The 20,901-nt window shown below is 41.9% G+C and overlaps 2 protein-coding genes across 3 annotated transcripts in view; one reads left to right on the forward strand and one right to left on the reverse strand.

Annotated features, from left to right (window-relative positions):
- Positions 1-860: 860 nt before the first annotated feature.
- On the forward strand, positions 861-7,383 carry ANKRD40 (ankyrin repeat domain 40; the record flags this gene model as incomplete). Its single annotated transcript, XM_083874436.1, has 5 exons — positions 861-1,006; positions 3,374-3,522; positions 4,561-5,037; positions 5,841-6,022; positions 7,124-7,383. 5 exons carry the CDS (start codon positions 861-863, stop codon positions 7,262-7,264), a joined length of 1,095 nt encoding a protein of 364 aa, XP_083730562.1. The 3' UTR covers positions 7,265-7,383.
- Positions 7,384-10,101: 2,718 nt separating this feature from the next.
- ABCC3 (ATP binding cassette subfamily C member 3) overlaps positions 10,102-20,901 on the reverse strand; it is a 46,572-nt gene continuing 35,772 nt past the window's right edge. For both annotated transcript variants that reach the window (XM_083874657.1, XM_083874656.1), the window contains exons 20-31: positions 20,513-20,618; positions 19,690-19,843; positions 18,266-18,473; positions 17,187-17,497; positions 16,262-16,461; positions 16,037-16,163; positions 15,017-15,118; positions 13,931-14,077; positions 12,829-12,987; positions 12,293-12,459; positions 11,114-11,308; positions 10,102-10,485 (exon numbers count right to left, since the gene is read on the reverse strand). In XM_083874657.1, coding sequence (XP_083730783.1) covers positions 10,377-10,485; positions 11,114-11,308; positions 12,293-12,459; positions 12,829-12,987; positions 13,931-14,077; positions 15,017-15,118; positions 16,037-16,163; positions 16,262-16,461; positions 17,187-17,497; positions 18,266-18,473; positions 19,690-19,843; positions 20,513-20,618 — 1,985 coding nt within the window. In that variant the 3' untranslated portion in view covers positions 10,102-10,376. The remainder of the gene's footprint in view (positions 10,486-11,113; positions 11,309-12,292; positions 12,460-12,828; positions 12,988-13,930; positions 14,078-15,016; positions 15,119-16,036; positions 16,164-16,261; positions 16,462-17,186; positions 17,498-18,265; positions 18,474-19,689; positions 19,844-20,512; positions 20,619-20,901) is intronic.

Consider the following 20,901-nt stretch of genomic DNA (forward strand, 5'->3'; position numbering starts at 1 on the left):
TGCTTTGCAGCCAGATAGTGATCTTTATTTTACTTATGTTTTTTAGGGATTAGTTGATTCTGCTGAGAACACATAAAGGTGATGAGAGTTTCCTGTGCAGGACAAGAGGATGCCCCATCCCTGGAAGTGTTCATGGCCAGGCTGGGGGCATGGAGCAACCTGGTCTAGTAAAAGGTGTCCTTGCCCATGGCAAGGGGTTGAAATTAGGTGAGTGTTATGTTTCTTCCCAACCCAACTCATCATAATATTAAAAATCTCTTCAGTATCTCCTCATGCAGTTACCAGGCAAACCCAGTTTTTCTGAATCCCTCTATTTAGCCTCTTTACCAGCAGGTTTTTGCATAATGGTGGATATCCTAAAGTTCTTCCTTCCTTGAGTAAAACCACTGGATAAAATTAATCTTAATTAATTTCCCACAGCTAGAAATATGGCCCACCCCTGGATGGGCTCCAATGCCAGGCTGGATGGAGCCTCTGAATTATCTGGTCTAGAGAAAAGTGTCCCTGCTCATGGCAGGGGGGTGGAACGAGATGATCTTTAAGGTCCCTCCCAACGGTAAACACGGGATGATTCTATAATTCCCTCTATGATACATCGAGTATCATCGAGAATTCTCAATCAGCAATCAGCAGAGCAGGAGACAGCACACACTATTCACTTTTATATCCATTAAACATCATCTCCCCGCGGCTGCAGCGCCCGGGCAGCGGCCGCGCCCCGGAACCGGCTGTGGCGGCCGCGTTGTCACCGGCAATAGCGTCCCCCGGGCCTGTCACCGGCAATAGCGTCCCCCGGGCCGGGGCGGGCGGCGGCGGCAGCGGCCGGGGCTCCGCGGGGCTCCGGGGCCATGAGGGAGGCCATGAGGGAGGCGGGCGGCGGGGACATGGCGGAGCGGGAGCGGCAGGAGCGGCTGAGGGAGGCGGCGGCGCTCGGCGATGCGGAGGAGGTGCGGCGGCTGGTGGAGCTGGGGGTCGGCCTCAACTCCCAGAACGAAGTCAACGGATGGTAAGGGCCCCCCCTGCCCTGCCCGGCCCCGCCCCGGGTCTCTCGGGGAGCTCGGCCTGGGCCGCGCCGCCGGTTCACGGTTCACTAACCGGCAGCGCGGCCCAGGCCGAGCTCCCCGAGAGACCCGGGGCTGAAAGGAGAGGAGGGTGAATTGAGGAGGAGGAAAAAGGTCCATCTGCCTCCGAATAGTCCGGTATGGGGCTGTCCCTATTCCAGAGAGGATAACGGGGTCACAGACACGGTCCCCACTGCACCTCCTGCCCTGATTGTCCCTTCTCCAGGTCACTGTGGACATACTTTGTAGTGTTGGTTGTGATTTATTTATTTTTTCCTAGCCTGAGACGGTGTGGTCTGCCAGAACACAAAATCTCGGGCTTTACGTGCTCCTGCCTAAGCAGAAATATTTATTATTAACTGAAGTTAGAGAATGACTTTCTCTTTCAAGCAGGGAACTTATTCCATACAAACACTTGGGATTTGGCATCTCGTTCAGATCCACCCGAGGACACCAAAGCAAAGGCAGTTCTGCAATAGACACTTGTACAAGTAACACCGTAGACATAAACACACACATCGGTTTATTTGAAGGAGGATTTTACAGGGAAATTGCTCAGGCACTTTTGGACACTGTTTTCTGCAGGTTCAATTCAGTGTGTATTTACTGTGCTGGTTTGTGCTTGAAATTGTAAACTTATTTAAAAAAAAAAAGGAACAACTTGGCCAGCGTGGACAGAGCTTGGAGCAGCTTGGGATAGTGGAAGGTGTCCCTGCCCCTGGCAGGGGGTGGAATTAAATTAACTTTAAAGCCCCTTACAAGCCAAACCATTCTAGAATTCTATGACATTATAATTAAAAATAGGAAAAATAAAATTAGGAAACGAGCAGGACTTATAAAGATGAAAGTTCAATCAGCAGTTTTGAGAAGCATGGAATGCTTAACGACTTGAGCTTTAAATTGTGATTAAAATTAAAACTTGTAAAAATTTAACTGATTCACAGGACACTGAATTATCTTAGCGAGATAAAAAGCAATCTGTCATCAGAATGAATTTGTATTTAAAGCTGGAATCATTGAAATAAGTCTTGTAATAAAATGAGTTATTTTAAAAAATAATGATCTGGTAATTTTTACCCATGGCAATAAATGGCTTTTCACTGTTAAGTTTGTACAATTAAATTTTTTTGCAGTGAGCTTCTTAGTATGTGTGATGCTTAGAGGTGCTGTGCTGAGATCTTACATATCTTCTCTAAAAACTAGACCAGCAATTTTTGTGCTCAATGCAAATACTACCTTGTCTGTCTGATTTTGTAGTCTATTTCTGTAAAAAAAATCCCACCAAACCAAACTAAACCAAACCAAACCAAACCACCCAAAGTGGAAAAAGCTTTTTGGAGCTGGACTTCCAACTAAAAGTTTTTCTTTTCTAAGTTTATTTATCTCTGCTTAATTTAAATAAATCTTAAAAAAATAAATAAACAAACTTGGAGAAGGGTTGGGCATGTTTATTTTTCTGAAGAATTTCCTTCAGCTGGAGCTAGAGAATTAAAATAAAATATAAAAGCAAGAAAAAGGTCAAACATCACTAGAACATGGGATAGGAAAATATGGTACAACTCTATAGCAAGTTGTATGTGTGAGTCTGTAAGTCCTTAATACACACACTAAATAAGATCTGAACACTAAGCAGCTTTTAGGATTTTTTTTCAATATGTTTCTCTAGTCAGCAAGTGCAAATAATAATTTGAAAATACAGAAAAGGGATTAGTTCCGTGCATCACTTACAAATTGCAGAAAATTAGTTGTCTGCAGATCTGATCTGAGTAATTACTGATGCAGCAAATATCAACTGGGCAAAGAAAGGTTCTTAGAAACTATGCTTGCAATATTTTCAATGTCATTTACTTGCCAGAAAGTGCAAACACTTATGCATTAATTAAATTATGCATTAATTAAAGAGCACATATAGGATCCCAGGGAGATGCCAGGAATAGATCCCATGTACACACATACAAACACAAGTATTCTAAGTACAGCCAATTCTTTAAAAGGTTAAAATATCATACACAAACCTTATATTCATATTTATTTTTCCAGTAGCCTAAAGGCTGTAGCCTAAGAAATGATAAACTGAAAAGATCCTGAACTTTAAAACTTCTACTGCAGTAAAGAGCATTGGAACAAAGGGAAAATGAGATCAGCAGGTGCCATTGCACTCCCCATCAGGGTGAATTTCCAAGGAAGTTTGCAGCTCAAACCTATTTCACATGTGCATAGTGTGTTCTCCTCCTAACAGGCAGCAAGAATGAGTGGAGAGGAATCTGCCCTAACTCGGGGTCTGACCCAACCTTCACGTTTTCCATGTGCAGGACCTGTTTGCACTGGGCCTGCAAGAGGAACCACGCGGCTGTTGTGGCTTATCTGCTGCACGCTGGGGCTGACAAGGACATCCTGACCAAGAAAGGGGAGAGGCCAGCCCAGTTAACGTCCAAGAGAGAGATCAGGAAGATGTTGGGAGGTAACCTATAGTGACTGTGCCATTTCATCATCAAAGATTAGTAAAGGGTGTTCAAAGCATGTGTGGTCCAATCTTTGTTTTGCATGTGAAGATCCACATTTGCATGTGGATTTTAGTATTAAGACTTGCTTTCTAGAGTGTTTACATGGTAAGAAAACAAAGTTTAAGTAAAGGGGATTACCAATAAATTCCATACCCAGCTAGCCAAACTTTTTTCTAAACACTGAAAATTTAGAAAAACTGTATTTTGAGGAATGCTCTGTGCCAGGTAGATGCAGTTTCCAGTTTTCAGAAGGACAGCAGGAGAGAAATTACTCGAATTTATAGGAAGCTCTTGGATGAGCAACACCTAATTTTCCTTATGTTCTGTGTGGGATAAATCAAAAATCAGCAGCCCAGATAAATGGCTCATTAAAGGACATTGGCTGAGCATCTCTATTGTGTTTTGTAACTGCTGGAACAGAGCAGGTTTTGCTGCTGGAGGTGATAAGTAATTTGAAATGCAGTCGATTAACAACCTCTTGTCTCTCCTTTATACTCCCGTGTCTGGTTTTGTTTTCATTGTTGTCTCTCCAGCTGTTGAATGGGTCATGCTGCAGCTCTCCCAGTACTGCATGTTCTCTTCCCTTTATCCTCTGCCTTAATATCAAACAACATATGACCCTTTGTTTTTCGTTGCCTGATACATTATGAAGATGACAGCATTATTCCACCAAGAGACCACGTTACAATTTGCTGCTACAGATTAAAACAAGCCAAAAGAGAAGTTCTGCAGTGTTTAGAAGGAGTTGGCGCCCCCAGAATTACAAGAATCAGACTCAGCTTTTATGTTTGTATGGCAACACCTAAACATTCTGTTTATTGTAGGAACAAAAGACACGATGCTTCCTGATCCACCTTCTAATCGGTGATGCTTTTAGCACTGCATTTCCTCTGTGTAAAAAATAGGATTAAAAAAAAAAAAAAGAAAAAAAAAAAATAAATAAACCCCAACGCTCAAGTCAGTCTTGGAGAATGTTGTTTCTTTTTTTTTTACAGTGGAAGATGAACTCACGGACTTAAAGCAAGATTCAGATCTGCCAATCATCCCCAATTACCTGGCTAACCCACCTTTTCCATATGTTTACAACACCTCAAGTACCAGCCTTCCAGATCCTGCCCTGAATGGGAATCTCTCACACTTGGAGCCACACGACACCAACTCTCCATCCGTACCTGACTCGGACAGCTACAGACGAGCACGAGTAACCCCATTACAGCCCGGGACTGCTGCTCCTGAGGCAGCTCCCAATGGGGATGTCCCAGCCCTGCCTCGAGGCTCTGCTGGGCCACCCCACCCAAATCCTGTCCTCCAGAGAGCTCCTGCTTACCAGGCTTCCATGTCTTGGGGCAGGAGCCCCTCGCCAGCAGGATCCAACCAGCCCCTGCCCCAGCAAGGGAACGGCTCCTGCACGGGGCCTGTGCCGGCCTTTCAGCCCATTTTCTTCACAGGAGCTTTTCCACTCAACATGCAAGGTAACAGCAAACATCTCTTCTGCCTTTGTGTTGGTGTTCTGTCACCTTGGGCAGTGCAGACTAATCCCGTGTTTCCAGAGACTTTCAGATTACCACGCTTAGGCATTCAGGAAACATTTGAAGGGAATGAAGTGTGCTGACAGCCTGGTTTTGCTGGAACTGTTACTAAAATACTGATGTAAACATCTGCTGTCTCAATTGGTATAAAAGCATACAGACACCAGTGTAATCTAATTTTCTAGATAGCACAGTCCAAGCTGCAAATACAGATCATCAGCAAACAGCCAGTGGGCTCAAGAAAACCTCCCATGGCTCAGTCTGCACTGAGCTGTTCTGCAGGGAAACTTTGCCTACCCAGAGAGGGAAACCTGGAAGTCCAGTTACCATTCAGAATTTTGTTCTTCAAGTAAAAGACATTCTGATACCATGGGGTAGCAATGGGAAGTGAACTGAGAACAAGAAATACCAATAAAAGCAATCTTGGATTGCTCAGGGAATTGATAACCAGCATAAGCTGCTGTTAAATCAGCTTAAATCAGTTAAAGAGTATTCATGCAATGGTTCAGACATGCAGACATATATTGCATTAGATTTGCTATGATTTTTCATACAATTTGATGAAAATCCATGTCATTAAAACTGTGGTCATAAAATTCCAGGTTTTGCTTTCTGAGGATTCACATATTTTTACCAGTGACACAAAAGAGGTTAATAGAACATAGAAATACCTAGAAGTTGTTAGAAAGACATTGTTTCCAGTTCTTTATATCTCTCTTATTAATGTGACTTTTTATTTCTAATAGAACTGGTGCTTAAAGTGAGAATACAAACCCCTAATCTTAGAGAAAATGACTTCATTGAAATTGAACTGGACAGACAAGAACTGACCTACAAGGAGCTGCTCCGAGTGAGTTGCCATGAGCTGGGTGTGAACCCTGAACACGTCCAGAAGATCAGAAAATTACCAAATACAATGTTAAGAAAGGTAAGAGCTCTATCTTTTGAAGTGCAGCAACTTATAGAAGAGATTTTTAGGTTATAAACGAATAATTTGTTGATCATCTGCCTAGGCCCATGTTGGGGAAAAAAAAAAAAAAAGAAAAATCTGCTCAACTTGAAACACTCAGGACTTGTTTGGGATTTCTTAAGTAAAAAAATTCTCAAATATCTTGATCACTTCCTTTCATAATCATTTGGTGCTGGATTAATACCAGATTTTATGACTTCAGTGTAGAATGCAGTACAACACAACAACACTGTGAGCTGCCAACAGCATTTAAAAGGCCTTGCAGAGTTCAACCAAGCTCTGTGAGTTCAGCAAGGCCTGGCTGCAGTCCTTGCACAGAGGTGTTTGTCAGGATTATTCTGAGTGCAGGACTCTGAATGTAACTGTCCTTCTTTCAGTGACATCTCCCCTGCAGCCAACAGAGAAGGGACCTGCTGACCTGTTTCACCAACTAACCACTGAGTTTTCTTTCACTCTCAAATCCTTGTAGAGCATTGTTGGTGTCATTCATGGGGCAAATCTGATTAGGAATAGATTAACAGACTTCACTCTGCTGCATCTTCACTGACTACAGAATGTCTTATTCTGTGTTAGTCAAGGAGTGGAGAAAAAAAAAAAAAAGACATAATTCTGTCACTTTCCAACTTGGTTATTGTTGAAAGAACTTTTTATTTTCATTCCTAATCACTTCAGGAGCCCTTCTGTTCCTGCAGTGATACAAACCTGACTCTGCAGTCCTGTTGGCAGCAGAGCACTGGTGCAAGGCCTGCCTTGCTGGGTAGTTCTGAAGGAACAAGGGTTAAAAAAAGAGGATTTGGGTGGCATACAGTAGATCTTGACAAGTGTAATCCCGCTAATCACTTGCACTCACTATCAATGTTGCATTTCTTCTAAAAATAGACTTAAGGGAATAGCTGAGTAAGACCCCAGCAACAGGATATCTGCTTTCCAGTTCACTGTAGAGAACTGTCCTAGTTATGAATAAATACATACCTTGTGTTAGTATGAGATTATTATTTTAACTTACCTCTGCAAAATGAACAGACACTATTGCCTAACTCCTTATTGTATTTTTTGAAGGACAAGGATGTTGCAAGGCTACAGGATTTCCAGGAACTGGAGCTTGTTCTAACAGTAAGCGACAAAAACTTATTTTTCAGAGTCCCAACACTTTCTGAACAGAGTGGGTATAACAAGAAGGCATCAGAACTTACCTACTAATTGAGGAATAAACCAAAAGATTTTTATCTTTCGTTTTACAATTATGTTTGAAAAATAAGGGCTAATGATGTGAAAAAATCTATTTTGTTAACCCTGAAATAAACTGAAGTGGTTATGCACATTTACAGCTTCTAGTTAATCTTAAGAACAGTGAGTGATGTAAAAGTAACTCAATGCACAGGAGGTATTGGTAGAATTATCTGTTAATGCAACACTTCCTTACAAAAAGATAATGAAATACTGCAGAGTTAGCAGCTCTCAGGGAAAGGCTTACCTTAAGCTGTTCTAATAATTTGTTTGCTATAAAATAGCAGAGGTAATCAAGCTAAAGAACCTGCCATGAAGCCCATTTAATATTTGTACTGAGTCCATTACCATCAATGTTCTCTTTTTAGATCATGTTTATTAATCCTATCTTACTTAGAGGGAAAAAAAAAAACAAACCAGAAGGGTTTACATCTGTGGAAGCACAAAACTATGTCAAGTTTAAATTCTATCAAGTGACTTATTAGGGTGATTTCTTAATTCCCTGTTTACACTTTTCCCTATTTCTCAGGTTGAAAATAAAAGTGACAGTAATTATCCAAATAATAAATATGCTCTCAACCAAAATCCCTTTTAGTGTTGTCTGTCAATATATACATGAGCAATTGACATGTAATGACATGTGCAATTGAATATATTATTTTTGTTACTGTGTTGACATTTCTTCAATGCTGCTTGAATTTCCCCTTTTAAAAGCACAAAAAATGTAATTTTATTTTCCTTTGACCTCTACATTCCTGAGAAAAATTGCATCTTGAACCTATAAAGTTACCTGTATTAAAAGAAACTAGTGAAGTACCCAGGGTTTTTTGGGCTGATAGCCAATCTTGATGTTCCTATGCAATATCTTTTCTTTTTCTCACTGTGACTTGTGTTTACCCATGTAGTTTACTGAAAAAAAAAAATCACAATTACTTAAAATTCAGAATTTGACTACTTTTGCTGTGAAATTCTCAAATAAAGAAATTGGAAAGTATTTAAGAGCTGGATTTTATCTGATTTTTTTAGGATTTTAGTATTTAGTCACTTGAGTTTGAGGAAGAGGTAGGCCAGGTGAAAAGGAGGTGCTGTAGATTAGATGAATAAACTACAGTATGAGGTGCTGTAACAGGCAAACAGAAGCTAGTCTGAATTTTTTTCACCTCCCTCCTCTTTTCCCCCAATTTCTTTGGAAACTGCAGCTGCCAAAGGGATTTATCTTTAGTCTTGTCTCAGAGTTCAGAGCCTGAGCAGTGTCCGTGGGGCTGCTGTCCTGGGCTGAGTCCCTGTGCCTGGAGCTGGGACCGAGCACAGCCTTCACCTGTGCTGGGGGCTGCAGCTGCTAAGGGACAGCAGCTGCCTGTGTCACTGCCTGTGTCACTGCCCGTGTCACTGCCTGTGTCACCACCAGTCCAGTGGGAACTGTCCCCAGAGCACCCCAGGCTCGCTGCCCTGAGCTCATGGAAGTGCTCAGAGCACAGGGACTGAGCACAGCAGAGGGAGCTCCCAACCCGCATCAGGAGCACAGATCCTGCTAACAGCCAGTTCTGTGTGCCCACACAAGCTCAGTTTTCCCAGGTAAATACAGAAAGGGTTTGTCACACTGAAAAAGCCTTTTTTACAAAGTGCCAGAGGTCAAACGTAGTCACAGTCATTGGCAATGTCTGTTTTTATACCACATTGCTGGTGGAATATTAAGTTCTCTGTAATGGAATAATAAAATTGTCATTCCTTACGTCACCCTGGCTGCTCTGCTGCCTTCTCCCAGCACTGGATGGTTCAGGCATTGGCTGAATCCAGGAGGATTCAGTGTTAACCAGTAAGACTTTGTAGAGAAAAGCTCAGCTGTTGGGGCAGTAACCTTGCACAGATGCTGATCCCCATCTCTGCATTCCCAGGAATATTTTTATACCTTGTGCAGTTTATACCAGGAAGGTACTATTAACACTCCCCAATCCCATCAGTGTATAACCAATACATTCTGTGTTGTGATAAATAATTCATTACCTTGTGCTCTGCTACATGAAATGTTAATTTCTAATAAATGCTTGGCTGCAAATTTGGGTTTCTATTTAAGAAGTATAATTTGTAAGAATTAATAAATTATTATTTTTGTCTTCTCAAAATTTTTCTGCGCTTTTCTTCTGGTAAAACATAGGAACTTTTTCTTGCTGGGTGGTTTTCTGGAGTGCTTAGTGGAAAACACAAAATGAAGCAAAAGAGGTTCTAGCAGATTCTAGCAGCAAATGCTGTTTGAGGAGGTCAGGTTATCAGTAGTAAAATAGATTATTATTTCTGCAAAACAAACCACCCATTATTTCAGATGACTAAGTGTTGGACAAGATAAACTAAATACACACTTGTCTCATCATGCACGTTCAGCTTAAGTGGAGACTTAGTGACTTCCTACCCAAAGAAATACAGCAAAATTCTGATACTTCTGGTCCAATTGTGTCCCTGTGGGGTCTACTGAGCTGGAAAAAGCCTATGTAGGTAATGTTTCACATTAAACCATTTGTAGGTTTAGCTTTAAATACATGTTGCTTCTTAGGCTGAAGAGGAATTTTATAATGCTGAAGTGACCCTGGACAGGGATCTCAAAAGTCCCAAGACTCCCTTGTCCCTGGGGAAATATTGAAGGGAACAAGTTGGAACCACTCAGAGGTTACACAGCATTTCACTGTTACTCAGCTGAGTCACAGCTTAACTGGGCCTGTCTTTTCACTTCCATGAATCCTTATGCAGAAAACACACAAATCAGGTGTATTTTGTACCATTGATATAATTTACTAATTAAAAACCTGAATGCAATACATAATTATGCTGTGGTACATACATTTTCTTGGCAGAATATTTGTCATTCTTTGGGAAAAAGCACATAATAAAATAGTTTATGTATATAGAAAATATTTAAAAATATAAAATTCACTTCCTGGTTCTTATAATTGTAAAATATTTCCTTCACATATCACAAGTTTAGTCGACTACAAAAACTGTTTTGTAAATTACAGTACATTCACAAGTCACTTTTGTGGCAAGTCATTAATATTAAAAAGACACCAAACCAATACTCAAAGGGATCTTCTCTTCATGCAAGTCCAGCATCTCTGGCCATACTGTGGAAAATACCCTTTGCTGCTATGAGGTTTGCAGGTGTGTCAAATTCAGCTATGGTCCCGTTGTCTAGAACAAGAACCCTGTACAAAAAAAAAAAAAGATGGTGGGAGGGGAAAGATGTGTCAGGAAGTTCCTCAAAAGGAATGTGGTACCTGTTTGTGTCACAAACTTCTCTAATCTTTGCCTTGCTTTTGTTTTCCTCAATTATTTTCACGTTAAAACACGACAGATGATAAACATTCCCCCTGAGCTGCTGCTTGACTACAAAAGTTACAGGGCAGTCACTGTCTCCCAGGAGGAAGAAGAGGGAAAAAAAGCATCTGGAATTGAAACTACAGTTCCAGAAAGCCAAGGAGATAAAAGCTCATGAAGAATATTAATATATTTTCAGGTAATTAAAATGACATGCTGTTAGTGAAGAAGTTACAGCAGCTGCTGGTTTAACAAGGCTCCATAAGCTTTCAGACAGTGCCAAGAGTGGCCCTGGGCCACTGCACAGCTCTGGTTTCTGAATACAGAACCTGTTTTCTATGCAGCAGAGGCAAAGTCAGGGCTGGAAATTCTGGGATTATGTAGCCCATGATTGCTTACACACTGCTGGACAGGAGAACCAGTGTTCACGTCTAGAGACAAACCAGATCCCACCAAGTGCTACTTCACATCCCCAGCAAACCCATGAACCTGCCATGCACTGCTCAGAGATTTCACCTGGTGTAATCCATGATTGTGTTCAGCCTGTGTGCAATGGTCAGCACGGTGCAGTCCTCAAACTGTGTCCGGATGGTCATTTGGATGAGGTCATCAGTCTCCAGGTCGATGGCGGCCGTGGCCTCGTCCAGGATCAGGATCCTGGTTTTGCGCAGGAGAGCTCTGGCCAGGCACACGAGCTGCCTCTGGCCAACGCTGCAGGGACAGACAGACTTCACAGACACTTGTGCTCAGCAGGTCACCCAAAAAACCTGAAATATTTTACATGCTGCCTGGTCTGTCAGCCCCAGAGCTCACACGTGCAGGCTGCAGCATGCCAACACTAACGGTGAGAGGATCGCTTACTGCCAGGCAGGGCCACCAAATGTGCCTTTTATCACTCTGACAAAAGCCAGGGCAGCTAATGAAAACATCTCTGCCCAGGCTTTCAGAAACACTCACAGTTCTGATAACACTGAGCATATGCAAACTTGGGAGAAAAAAATAAAAAGGAGAAGAAAATGTTGTAAGACTGCAAGTCCTTTCTACCATAAAAAATAATATATATACATATATTGTATTAAAAATGTATATATGTATATATATACACACATATATATATATATTATTTATATAAAAATATATACATATATTTTTATCTGAGCAACCCAGTCTCCCCTGTCACAAACATAGCCCAGACTCAGTCTCTGAGCATCTGCAGGATGAGGAAGGAGCTGAACATTCATCACAGACCATCTGGTGACACCACAGCCTCAGAAGCCAATGAAGCATATCAAAGCATGGCATTTTATCATCCCCAGTCATGTCTTCATGGGCCTTCCACATAGTTATGGAAAATAAACACTGCTGAAGTGTCAGGCAGAGAACTCTTACTCAGCACAGCTGTAATGTTATCATGGCATTTCCCTTCCTACCAAAATGTGTTTAAGGGACTGCCTGTCCCTGGTATCCTGTCATCCTAAAACTTCTCTCTGACAAGATGGGATTTGTGCTTGGGAGAAGAATTGGATCATTTGTGGCAGAGGCAGAAGAAAAGGCAAATGTTTGAACATTGGTGGCTTTCCTGGAACAGAAATAGGTGGCTGAATAATTTCAGATATGACAGACCAGTGTCAGGCTGAGCTCAGGTGTCACCCACTGTCACAGCTCAGTGTTATGTCCTAGTCCAACATGCCTTACCTGAGATTCTCTCCACCCTCTGAGCACTCATAGTCCAGCATGGATGGCTGACTGCTGACAAACCTCTTCAAATGAGACAGTTCAAGTGCTTTCCATATTTCATCATCTGAATACTTATTAAATGGATCCAGGTTCATCCTCAGTGTTCCAGAGAACAGAACAGGATCCTGGATATAAAACCAATTGTCATTAGACAAGTGCTTTAGCTGTTTTAAGTATAGGTACTATGGGCTGCTGCTTCAAGGTGTTCACTGCACTGGAAGGAGGCCACCTCCCAATCCCATCCTCTCTGAAAATACATTACATTATTACAGTTCAAGCTCAGCTTTCAGCTCTAAAGATGGTTTATCCTAAATCCTGTTTTATCACCCAGCTTGTAAGGTGGCAGGATGAGACCAGTTAAAGTATAAATGGTTTGTTTTTCTGAAACAATTTTCTGAGTGTAACAAAACGTTTTCCTCTTTGGATAAAGCATTATTTATGGTTTGTTAAGCTGCTAGAAAACGTTCCTTTATTGTGACACACATAAACCATACCTGAGGAATAATTGTTAGCCTCGATCGAAGGTCATGGAGACCAATTTCTGAAATTTTCACACCATCAATTTTAATTTCCCCTTTTACAGCTTCCAGGATCCTAAAGAGGCAGAGTGTCATGGAGGACTTCCCTGCTCCAGTTCTGCCAACAATTCCAATCTACAACAAATTGCAGGTATAACAAAACACACAGTTAAGAAGAAAACAACACCCAACAAAAAACCTCCCAAACAACCCTCTGAGATTCCTCTAAGAGGTTTGACTGAAGATCTGAATCGAAGAAAGAATGTCCCATCCTTCCCTAGAAACCCTGGCTGCACTGTAAGGTACTTATTGCCATTCCTGTAATTGGAATGATACTTCATATAAATATCACATCATAAATATAATGAATAACACAGGCCTAGAGCCATCCTACATAACTCTGGATGATCTGGAGGACCCATGATAGGTCCAGTCACTCAAGGACAAGAAATAAAGGCTCTCTAAGGGCAATTCCTACTTCATGGTAAGCGTGTGTATTTCCATGCCAGAAGGATGCTGTCATCCTGTCTGCTTAGAATAAGGGCAATTCTGGTTTTCAGCAACAGACTGTTCAGGAAAAGACTTTCCCATGCTAATCATTCTGTCTCCAGCAGGCAAACCTCAGAACTTTCCACCAAAGCACAAAGAAATGAATCTCCCAGAATGAAGACTATTTCCTGATTAAGGAAACAAAGAACATCATTTCCTTCCATGCCAAAAATTTCACGTGGGAAGTCAAAGAGCAGAAAAAGCTGGAATTCCTTCTCCCATCTGCACTACTCCAGAAAAGCACTGAATTTTTGTCACTTGTGCTGGTGCCTCCTACAGAGCCTGATGCCAAATGAACTGGAAAGTCCAGAAAAGTCCCAAAAGTCCCATGCTATTCATTCTGCTGCTTTCCAGCAGGAGGATGCTGGCCCATGGACAGCTCAGGTGTCACTGCTGGCCCATGGACAGCTCAGGTGTCACTGCTGGCTCCTGCACTGACATCCTGATCCACTAGACCCTCTCCTCTGCTCCACAGCTGTCACTGGAGGCCCAGAGCAAAGTTCCAGCAAACATTCAGCTGGTAACTCACCTTTTCCCCACCATGCACTTGGAGGTTTAGACCCTTCAGCACCAGATCCAGCCCCTTCCTGTACCTCACTGAATAATTCACAAACTCCAGCTCTCCCTTGGATGGCCAGTCTTCTGGAGGCCTCTTGCCCTCAATGATCCAGGGAGCCTGAGGAGAACAGAAGTCAGAAATGCCTCACATAGGTTTGAGAAAAAAAATAATTCAAGCTCAGATAAAAGAATTTTATTTGATAAATGAAATCTCCATGATCAAATAAATTTATAATAATGGGGGAAAAACATGGGGTGATAAGTATTCACCCATCTGTCTTTGTTGTGATGTCAACAGGAAAAATCTCTGAGCAGAGAAAAAAGGGATGAATCCTCAATGGATATGAATATTTTCCTATCAACTTTAACAGTTTTCTGCCAGCTCAGGTTCTGATTTATAACACATATCACACAATTTGTCTAGCTAACTTTTTCCTTCCAGGTAAAATATTTGATCTCCAGAACCTTTTACTGCAGCTCTCCTCCATTTCCTAATTCTTAGTATGTACACAGGACTAACAAACCAGTGTGTCCAGAGAGCAGCTGTCCTGGCACAGCTCCATCTGCCACTTTCAAAAGTCTTTGGCAGCAAAGGTAGGAGATTGGATGATTTCCTGGATTAGCAGTACACCTCTCATGGGAGGTGAGGACTGATTAAGCTGATTAAATAGAAGTACTATTGAAAACTTGTGTAAGGCCTGATAATTGTACTGCAGCTCTGCTCATGAGCAGGACCATGGCACCAGCCATGCAGGTGAGACTGTGCATCAAACACTTCAAACACAAAGGGACCAATATTCTGATGTGAAACTCATCTCCTGTGCTACAGCCACTCACAGCAGCAGAAAATGAGATGCTAAGCACAGGCTGCATGACAGCAATAACAATTTGGAGCTGTGATAGCATAAATTACAGTTCAGAGCATGACATTTGTTCAGGTTAAATGATAACTCTCAGAGCAGGAACCATCTCTCAAGAGCTTCAAGAAAGACCATGTAAATGTGTGCATTAAAAATTTCAGCTTGTTTCTGAGCATGCTGGGCTCGTGGTAGCTGACCTCTGTTTCAGTTTCTGAATATTCTTTTATTCTTTCCACAGCCACAATATTGGTTTCAAGTTCAGAAGTCATTCGGACCATCCAATTCAGAGACAAGGTCACCTTGGGGGAGACAAGGAACAAAATATCACCCGCAGAGGAACAACACATGTAATAGAAACACACAACAAAACCAAAATGAATCTTCAAAACAAACAACCTCCCCCAAACAAAACCAAACAACTCCCTCAAAAACAACAACCCTCCAAAAGAAACAAAACCCCCACAAGAACAAAACACCAAAACCTCCCCAAAAAAGCCACAGAAAAACCTAACACAAAAAACCCCAACAACAGCAGACACTGCTATTAAGACATGGATTCACATTTATGTTACGAATGAGATAAATTACTTTAATTTGCATTAAAGTTAATACAGTTACTGTGACAAGAAATATACAGATTATCAAGTGCTTAGGTGAAGAAACATATGATGATGTTCTTGCTGATTAAACACTTGGATGGAAGTCATTCCCCAAATCATGTGTTTCACTGTAAAACTGCTAACAGCAACTTTGCAAACTGATGGTATCTAAAATGCTTCTGGCAAGAGCGAGGTCATTAAATCTGCTAAATTCTCCACAGCCTGGGTCAGTACAGTTTGCCTTGTCTAAATATAAATCCTACTGATCTGCCTGTAATTACCTAGACACACCAATGTGCAGGATTGATGGACATCACATTAAGCCCTGCTGCTCAAATGGTCTGTTCTTTGATATTTTGACACTTCCTGGGTGTCCCATGTGCCACTCCTGAGGGTACTGGGGTGCAGCACAGCCTTGATGCACTTAAAGAGCCTCCTTCATGTGAGTTTGCTGATGATTTCAGCCCTCAGTGTGAATCTCTGTTTTCCAAACATCCCACTACTCATTTTAATTATTTCCTTATAAACTCCAGCTTCAGCAAGCACTTAGATTATTGCTAATATATCCACATTATCTACAAAAATGTAAACCCCCCCAAATAAAGCTGTAACATGTACCTGCAACGCATAGGACACTGACAGTCCCACCAGGCCAGCATTCAGGCTGTTCCTACCAATCACAGCAAAAAGGGCAGCAAAAAGGACAATGCAGTTCCCCACAAACTCGACTCGGATGCCCAACCACCTGGGAAGAAGGCAGGTATAAGCAGATCAGGAAAAAGTTGCCTGGAACCAATTTTACAAACAGAGTTATCTAAGTGGAAACAAGAAATGACGTTTTACCTGTTTGACACTATGCCAGGATAATAACACTTCTGATTTTCATCTACCTTCAGATCACTGGTGTCCACAAAGGCTTTCCCTCTCCTGTAGGCTCTGATGACACTGGCCCCTGACAGAGTCTCTGAGAAGTGGGAGTAGATGGGGGATCTGCTCACAGACTCCAGGCGCTTCAGCTGGCGCGAGGTTGCGACGTAGAATCGCTGCCATTTTTCACAGGAAATTGAAAGGTTCATGAAATACTTCCGCTTTTTTAATTAACAGTGAGGAATTTCTTAGGTTATGGATTTAAAGGAGATTGCTACTAACGCACTTCAACCCTCTGAAATACTGTCTATAATTAAGAAGATTATCAAGAAAGTTACCTTTACATCATTCCACAAAAGAGCAATTTCTGTAGCCTTAAAGTTGAATTTATCTATGCCTCATTAAATTTAGTTAATATAATTTAGCAGAATGAATCTATTTGTAGGAGACTTATTTTCCAAGAAAACAAATTGTGCATTTGCATCTCTGCACCTCCATTATCAGGTCTCTATTTACAGTCTGTAAAATAAGCTTGATTATTGCTCAGAAATCAATAAAATTGATGCTTTCTATTTTCAACATTTTAATTCCTCACTACCTTGAAAACTTATCAGTATGTCAAAAATATCCACACTTTAATATATTGACATGCACTGCAGTGCTGCTTCTAGCAGTAGGTTTATTTTTTATTACTTGAAAGCTAAAAAAGTTTATGTCTATTTATTTCTCGGCCACATCTTGCAGGAAATTTCTTTTTCCGAAAGAAGTAAATCATGTTTTGTTTAAATGAACACACTGAATACTTCAGCTATTTCCATTTTTCCCCCAAATCAATGTTGTTTTTCCCAAGAAGAAAAGAAGTGGAATAATTGCAATAGTCATCATAATTTTTTCCAGTTACCTGAACAAAGAAGTAGAGAACTGCCAGTGGGACTATGACCACAGTGAAGAGCGGGGTGCTCGCTACGATAACGATCATGGTGGACAAGGAGGTGAAGAATGTCCCCAGGAACATGAGGATGGTGGGTGGGATGACCTCGTCGATGACGTAGATGTCCTTGGAGAAGCGGTTGATGATTCTCCCGGTCGGGGTGGTGTCGTAGAAGGACTGTGGGGTGTGGAATTTGTTCTCCAGCAGCGCAGCGTGGAGGGTCCGGGCAGCCTTGATGCCCCCCATGGCCAGGGTGAAGGAGGAGATGAGCACTATGAGCCCTGGCAGGTGAGGAGCAGGTGTTATCCCGTGATGTCCACGATTCACAGCTCCCTGACCCTTGGCAGTTCCTGTAGTGCTCCAAGCTTGTTTTGCTTCACTTTATTCCCTGCCCACCCAGTCTTCCTATGCACATCAGCATTGCATCCACTACTGCCTAAGGCACAGGAACATCCACAGGATTCACCATCCTGTCTATGGAAAACAGACACACAACTATCTTCCTGCTGTTTTCCACAAGCTTCCACAAAGTTCTAATGCTACAATTTCACTCCAACTCTTCATCCCCTTTTGCACTGAAGTTTTCATGTTTTATTTCCAATTTTCCTCTCTCAAGCTTCCACATTACCTGTTCAACCCCCCACACCTCCATGCTTCAAAACAAAATTTAAAATCTTGGGCTGAGCTCAGACTGTAGCTCCAGGTTAAATGAGTTCCCTTGCTTAGGATACGAGTTGGGGGACAATTTTCATAGAATCAGAGAATGGCTTGGGTTGGAAGGGGCTTTAGGATCACTCATTTCAAATCCCATCACCACTATCCCAGGTTGCTCAGAGCTCCATCCAACCTGGCCTTGGACACTTCCAGAGATGGGGCAGCCACAGCTTCTCTGGGGACCCCTGTTCCAGGGCCTCACCTCCAGCACAGTAAATAATTTCTTCATAATATGTAATCTAAACCTACCATCCTTTTGGACCACTAGCAGAGAGCTCTCTGACCTAACCCCTCATTCCTAAACATTGGGGCATGATGATTTTACTTGTCCTCACCTTGCAAGAGGCCCAGGGCAGCGTAGACCCCAATTCTCATGGCACTGTTCTGCTGAGTCCCATTTATTACTGGCTCGTTGGTCCAGTCACTGAGCCACACGTTGGCCCCGATGGCAGCAGCATTTTGACAGCAATACAGGAAACAGATCACCAAAGAAATGACAGGGCTGACAGCCTTCATGTACTGCCAGAACACTGTTAGCTTTACCTGCAAAATCACACACCAAAGATGGTTTGCACAACCCACACAAGAAGGAATTTAGAGAGAATTACAAGATAGAAAAATTCTTCGTGAGAGGATCTGCTGACAAAACTAACACACTCTGACATCAGCCTAACTCAAAACTGCCCGAACTCCTAAACACCACAGAGAAACGTTCATCTGCCTGAGCTCCTTGTCAGGGCTTTCAAAACAAGTCAGAAACCTCTCTCTGAAATACTCCTCTCCTCCATGTTGAGGATCTGGATTTCATTACTTTTGTGGGGTTTTAGTTTTTAAGACTATGCCAGAGCGAGGAGAAAATAAAAAAAAAAAAAAAAAAAGGAAAGAAAGAAGCCAGATCAAATAGCAGCAAAAGATGGGTAATAAGAATAGGAGCCAAGATTTTCAGGCAGAAGAAGCAACTGGCAGGAGTACCATACTCAAGACTGCTTTAAATGGCCTATTTAAGAAAAAGTGTTGAACATGTCTCCACTCTGTGTCTTCACAGCAACTTAAATGAGGTACCAAATGCTACTGAACCCCAACAAGAACATAAACAGATAACACTTACTGCAGTAAGTAAAGGTGGTATCTTTAAGGTAATGCAAAAAGACAGAGAAACAAAGAGAGACTCAAGACAAAACTCAGTCCTTAGAAAAAAGCATAAGAGGGAATAACAGAAAGAACAAGTGTTGTTGATTAGGGACTCTGAAGGCTGAAATAATCCAGAGAAAAAGCTGGTTTGTGCCATGGACATCAGACTAAACAGGACACACTGAGCCTTCTGAAGTGGAGGGAAGGGCCTTTTTTCAAAATCAAACCTCCCTGCTCATCTTCCATCTGCTGCTCCTTTCTTTTACTTTGGCATTCCCATTTTCTTTTTTCTTGTTCCCATTTCTCTCCTTGGCCCTACTCAGGAGGAATACAGCCTTTTGTACCTACAAGCACAAAGTGCTCTGTAGTGGGGTTGGCAGGTATTTAGGCATCCTTTTTTTTTTTTTTTTTCCTTTTTCCTAAGAATATAGGGCAAGCTAGGTGCCAAAATCTCTGCCAAAATCCCCTAATCTGAATGAACAGTGGCCACCAGATTAATGCCTAAAGCCTGCAGTTGTGATTTATACAATGCATTTAACAGAACTGGATCAAATGTTAAAATAAAGGGAATTTTCTTTTTCAAACAGAAAGAAAAGGTAGAAAAGGGGAGGGGGAAATCAAACCATACCGTGCCTGTTTCAGTGGTTTCAGCCTGAATAAGTTTCTCATTAGCATTTTTCCTTGGAAGAGGAGGCTCTGCTGGCTTCTTCTCACAGACTCTTCGTTTCGTTGACATTTTGTTGGGACATTCTCCTCCCTCAGAAGACACTACACTAAGTTGCCTAGTTAAAAACAAGAGTCATTAGCAGAAAAAGGGCATTTTGTGGCAGTGCTGAGGCAAGGCTGGGATGTAGTGAATTGGATTTATTCCCAGCTCTTCCATTAAGTTCCCATGCCAGCCTCACTCACAGCTGTGGGTGCTTCTAGCACCTCTCTGCATGTTCAGGGATGCCAGAAATACAGGATCTAAGAAAGGCTGTGGAAGAGCCTGAGCTCTTTGGGAAAGGCCTTTAGAGGCTTCATGGCAAAGCAGATATTTCAAACTAAATCCTGAGCTTCTTTGTTTTCATATCAGCAGTAGCTGGACAGCACCTATGGGTATGATCATAAAAACCTCCAAAGATTTCCAAGGCTCCCAATGCAAAGGGTTTATTTATCACACATCTGGCAGCAGTTCACTGTTGTGTGGGTAAATACACACAATGGCATTACCTGAGAACCAGAGAGCTGCTTTTAGAAATTGGTTCAGTCCAGACTGAAAAGAAGACTGAAGGAAAAGTCTATATTAGATGTTTGATCTTCCTTGTGTGTCCACATTTATTTTTAAAAGGATATTAAACCAATTTATTTATGAGAGGAAACTGAAGCCCAGATGGAGAAGCATCATTGACATCTGAAAGATGTTTTTTAGCCTAGACAAAAGACTAGAAACCCAAGGACCTGGTTTTTACCTAAGGAACTGTTTGCGGACCTCGTTTGCCACCGGCTCATTGTCGGCCAGGTCTGTGTGGATGCTCAGTGTGTCTTCAGCCAGCAGCACTTCCTCCTCCTCCAGCACTGCAAGACAAGATGGCACCTCAATTTTCTGCCACAGAAAAGCACAGAGAAAGGTGGCTATACAAAGGAAGAGCCATGAAAAACAAAACCCACACAGGAAAATCATAGTGCATAAGCTCCCTCCTAGCTTTACTTATATCCCTTCTGTGCATCACATCTCCTAACAAAATTGCAAAGGTCTTGTGAGGCAGGTTGGCTGCCAAATGTATTTATATCACATCCCTTTAACTCATCAGAATGCCAGGGAATAGTGTTAGAGCTGGTTCTAGCTCAATTCATTTAT

This window comes from Zosterops lateralis (genome assembly GCF_965231275.1).
Source record: "Zosterops lateralis genome assembly, chromosome: 18".
Lineage (NCBI taxonomy): Eukaryota > Metazoa > Chordata > Aves > Passeriformes > Zosteropidae > Zosterops > Zosterops lateralis.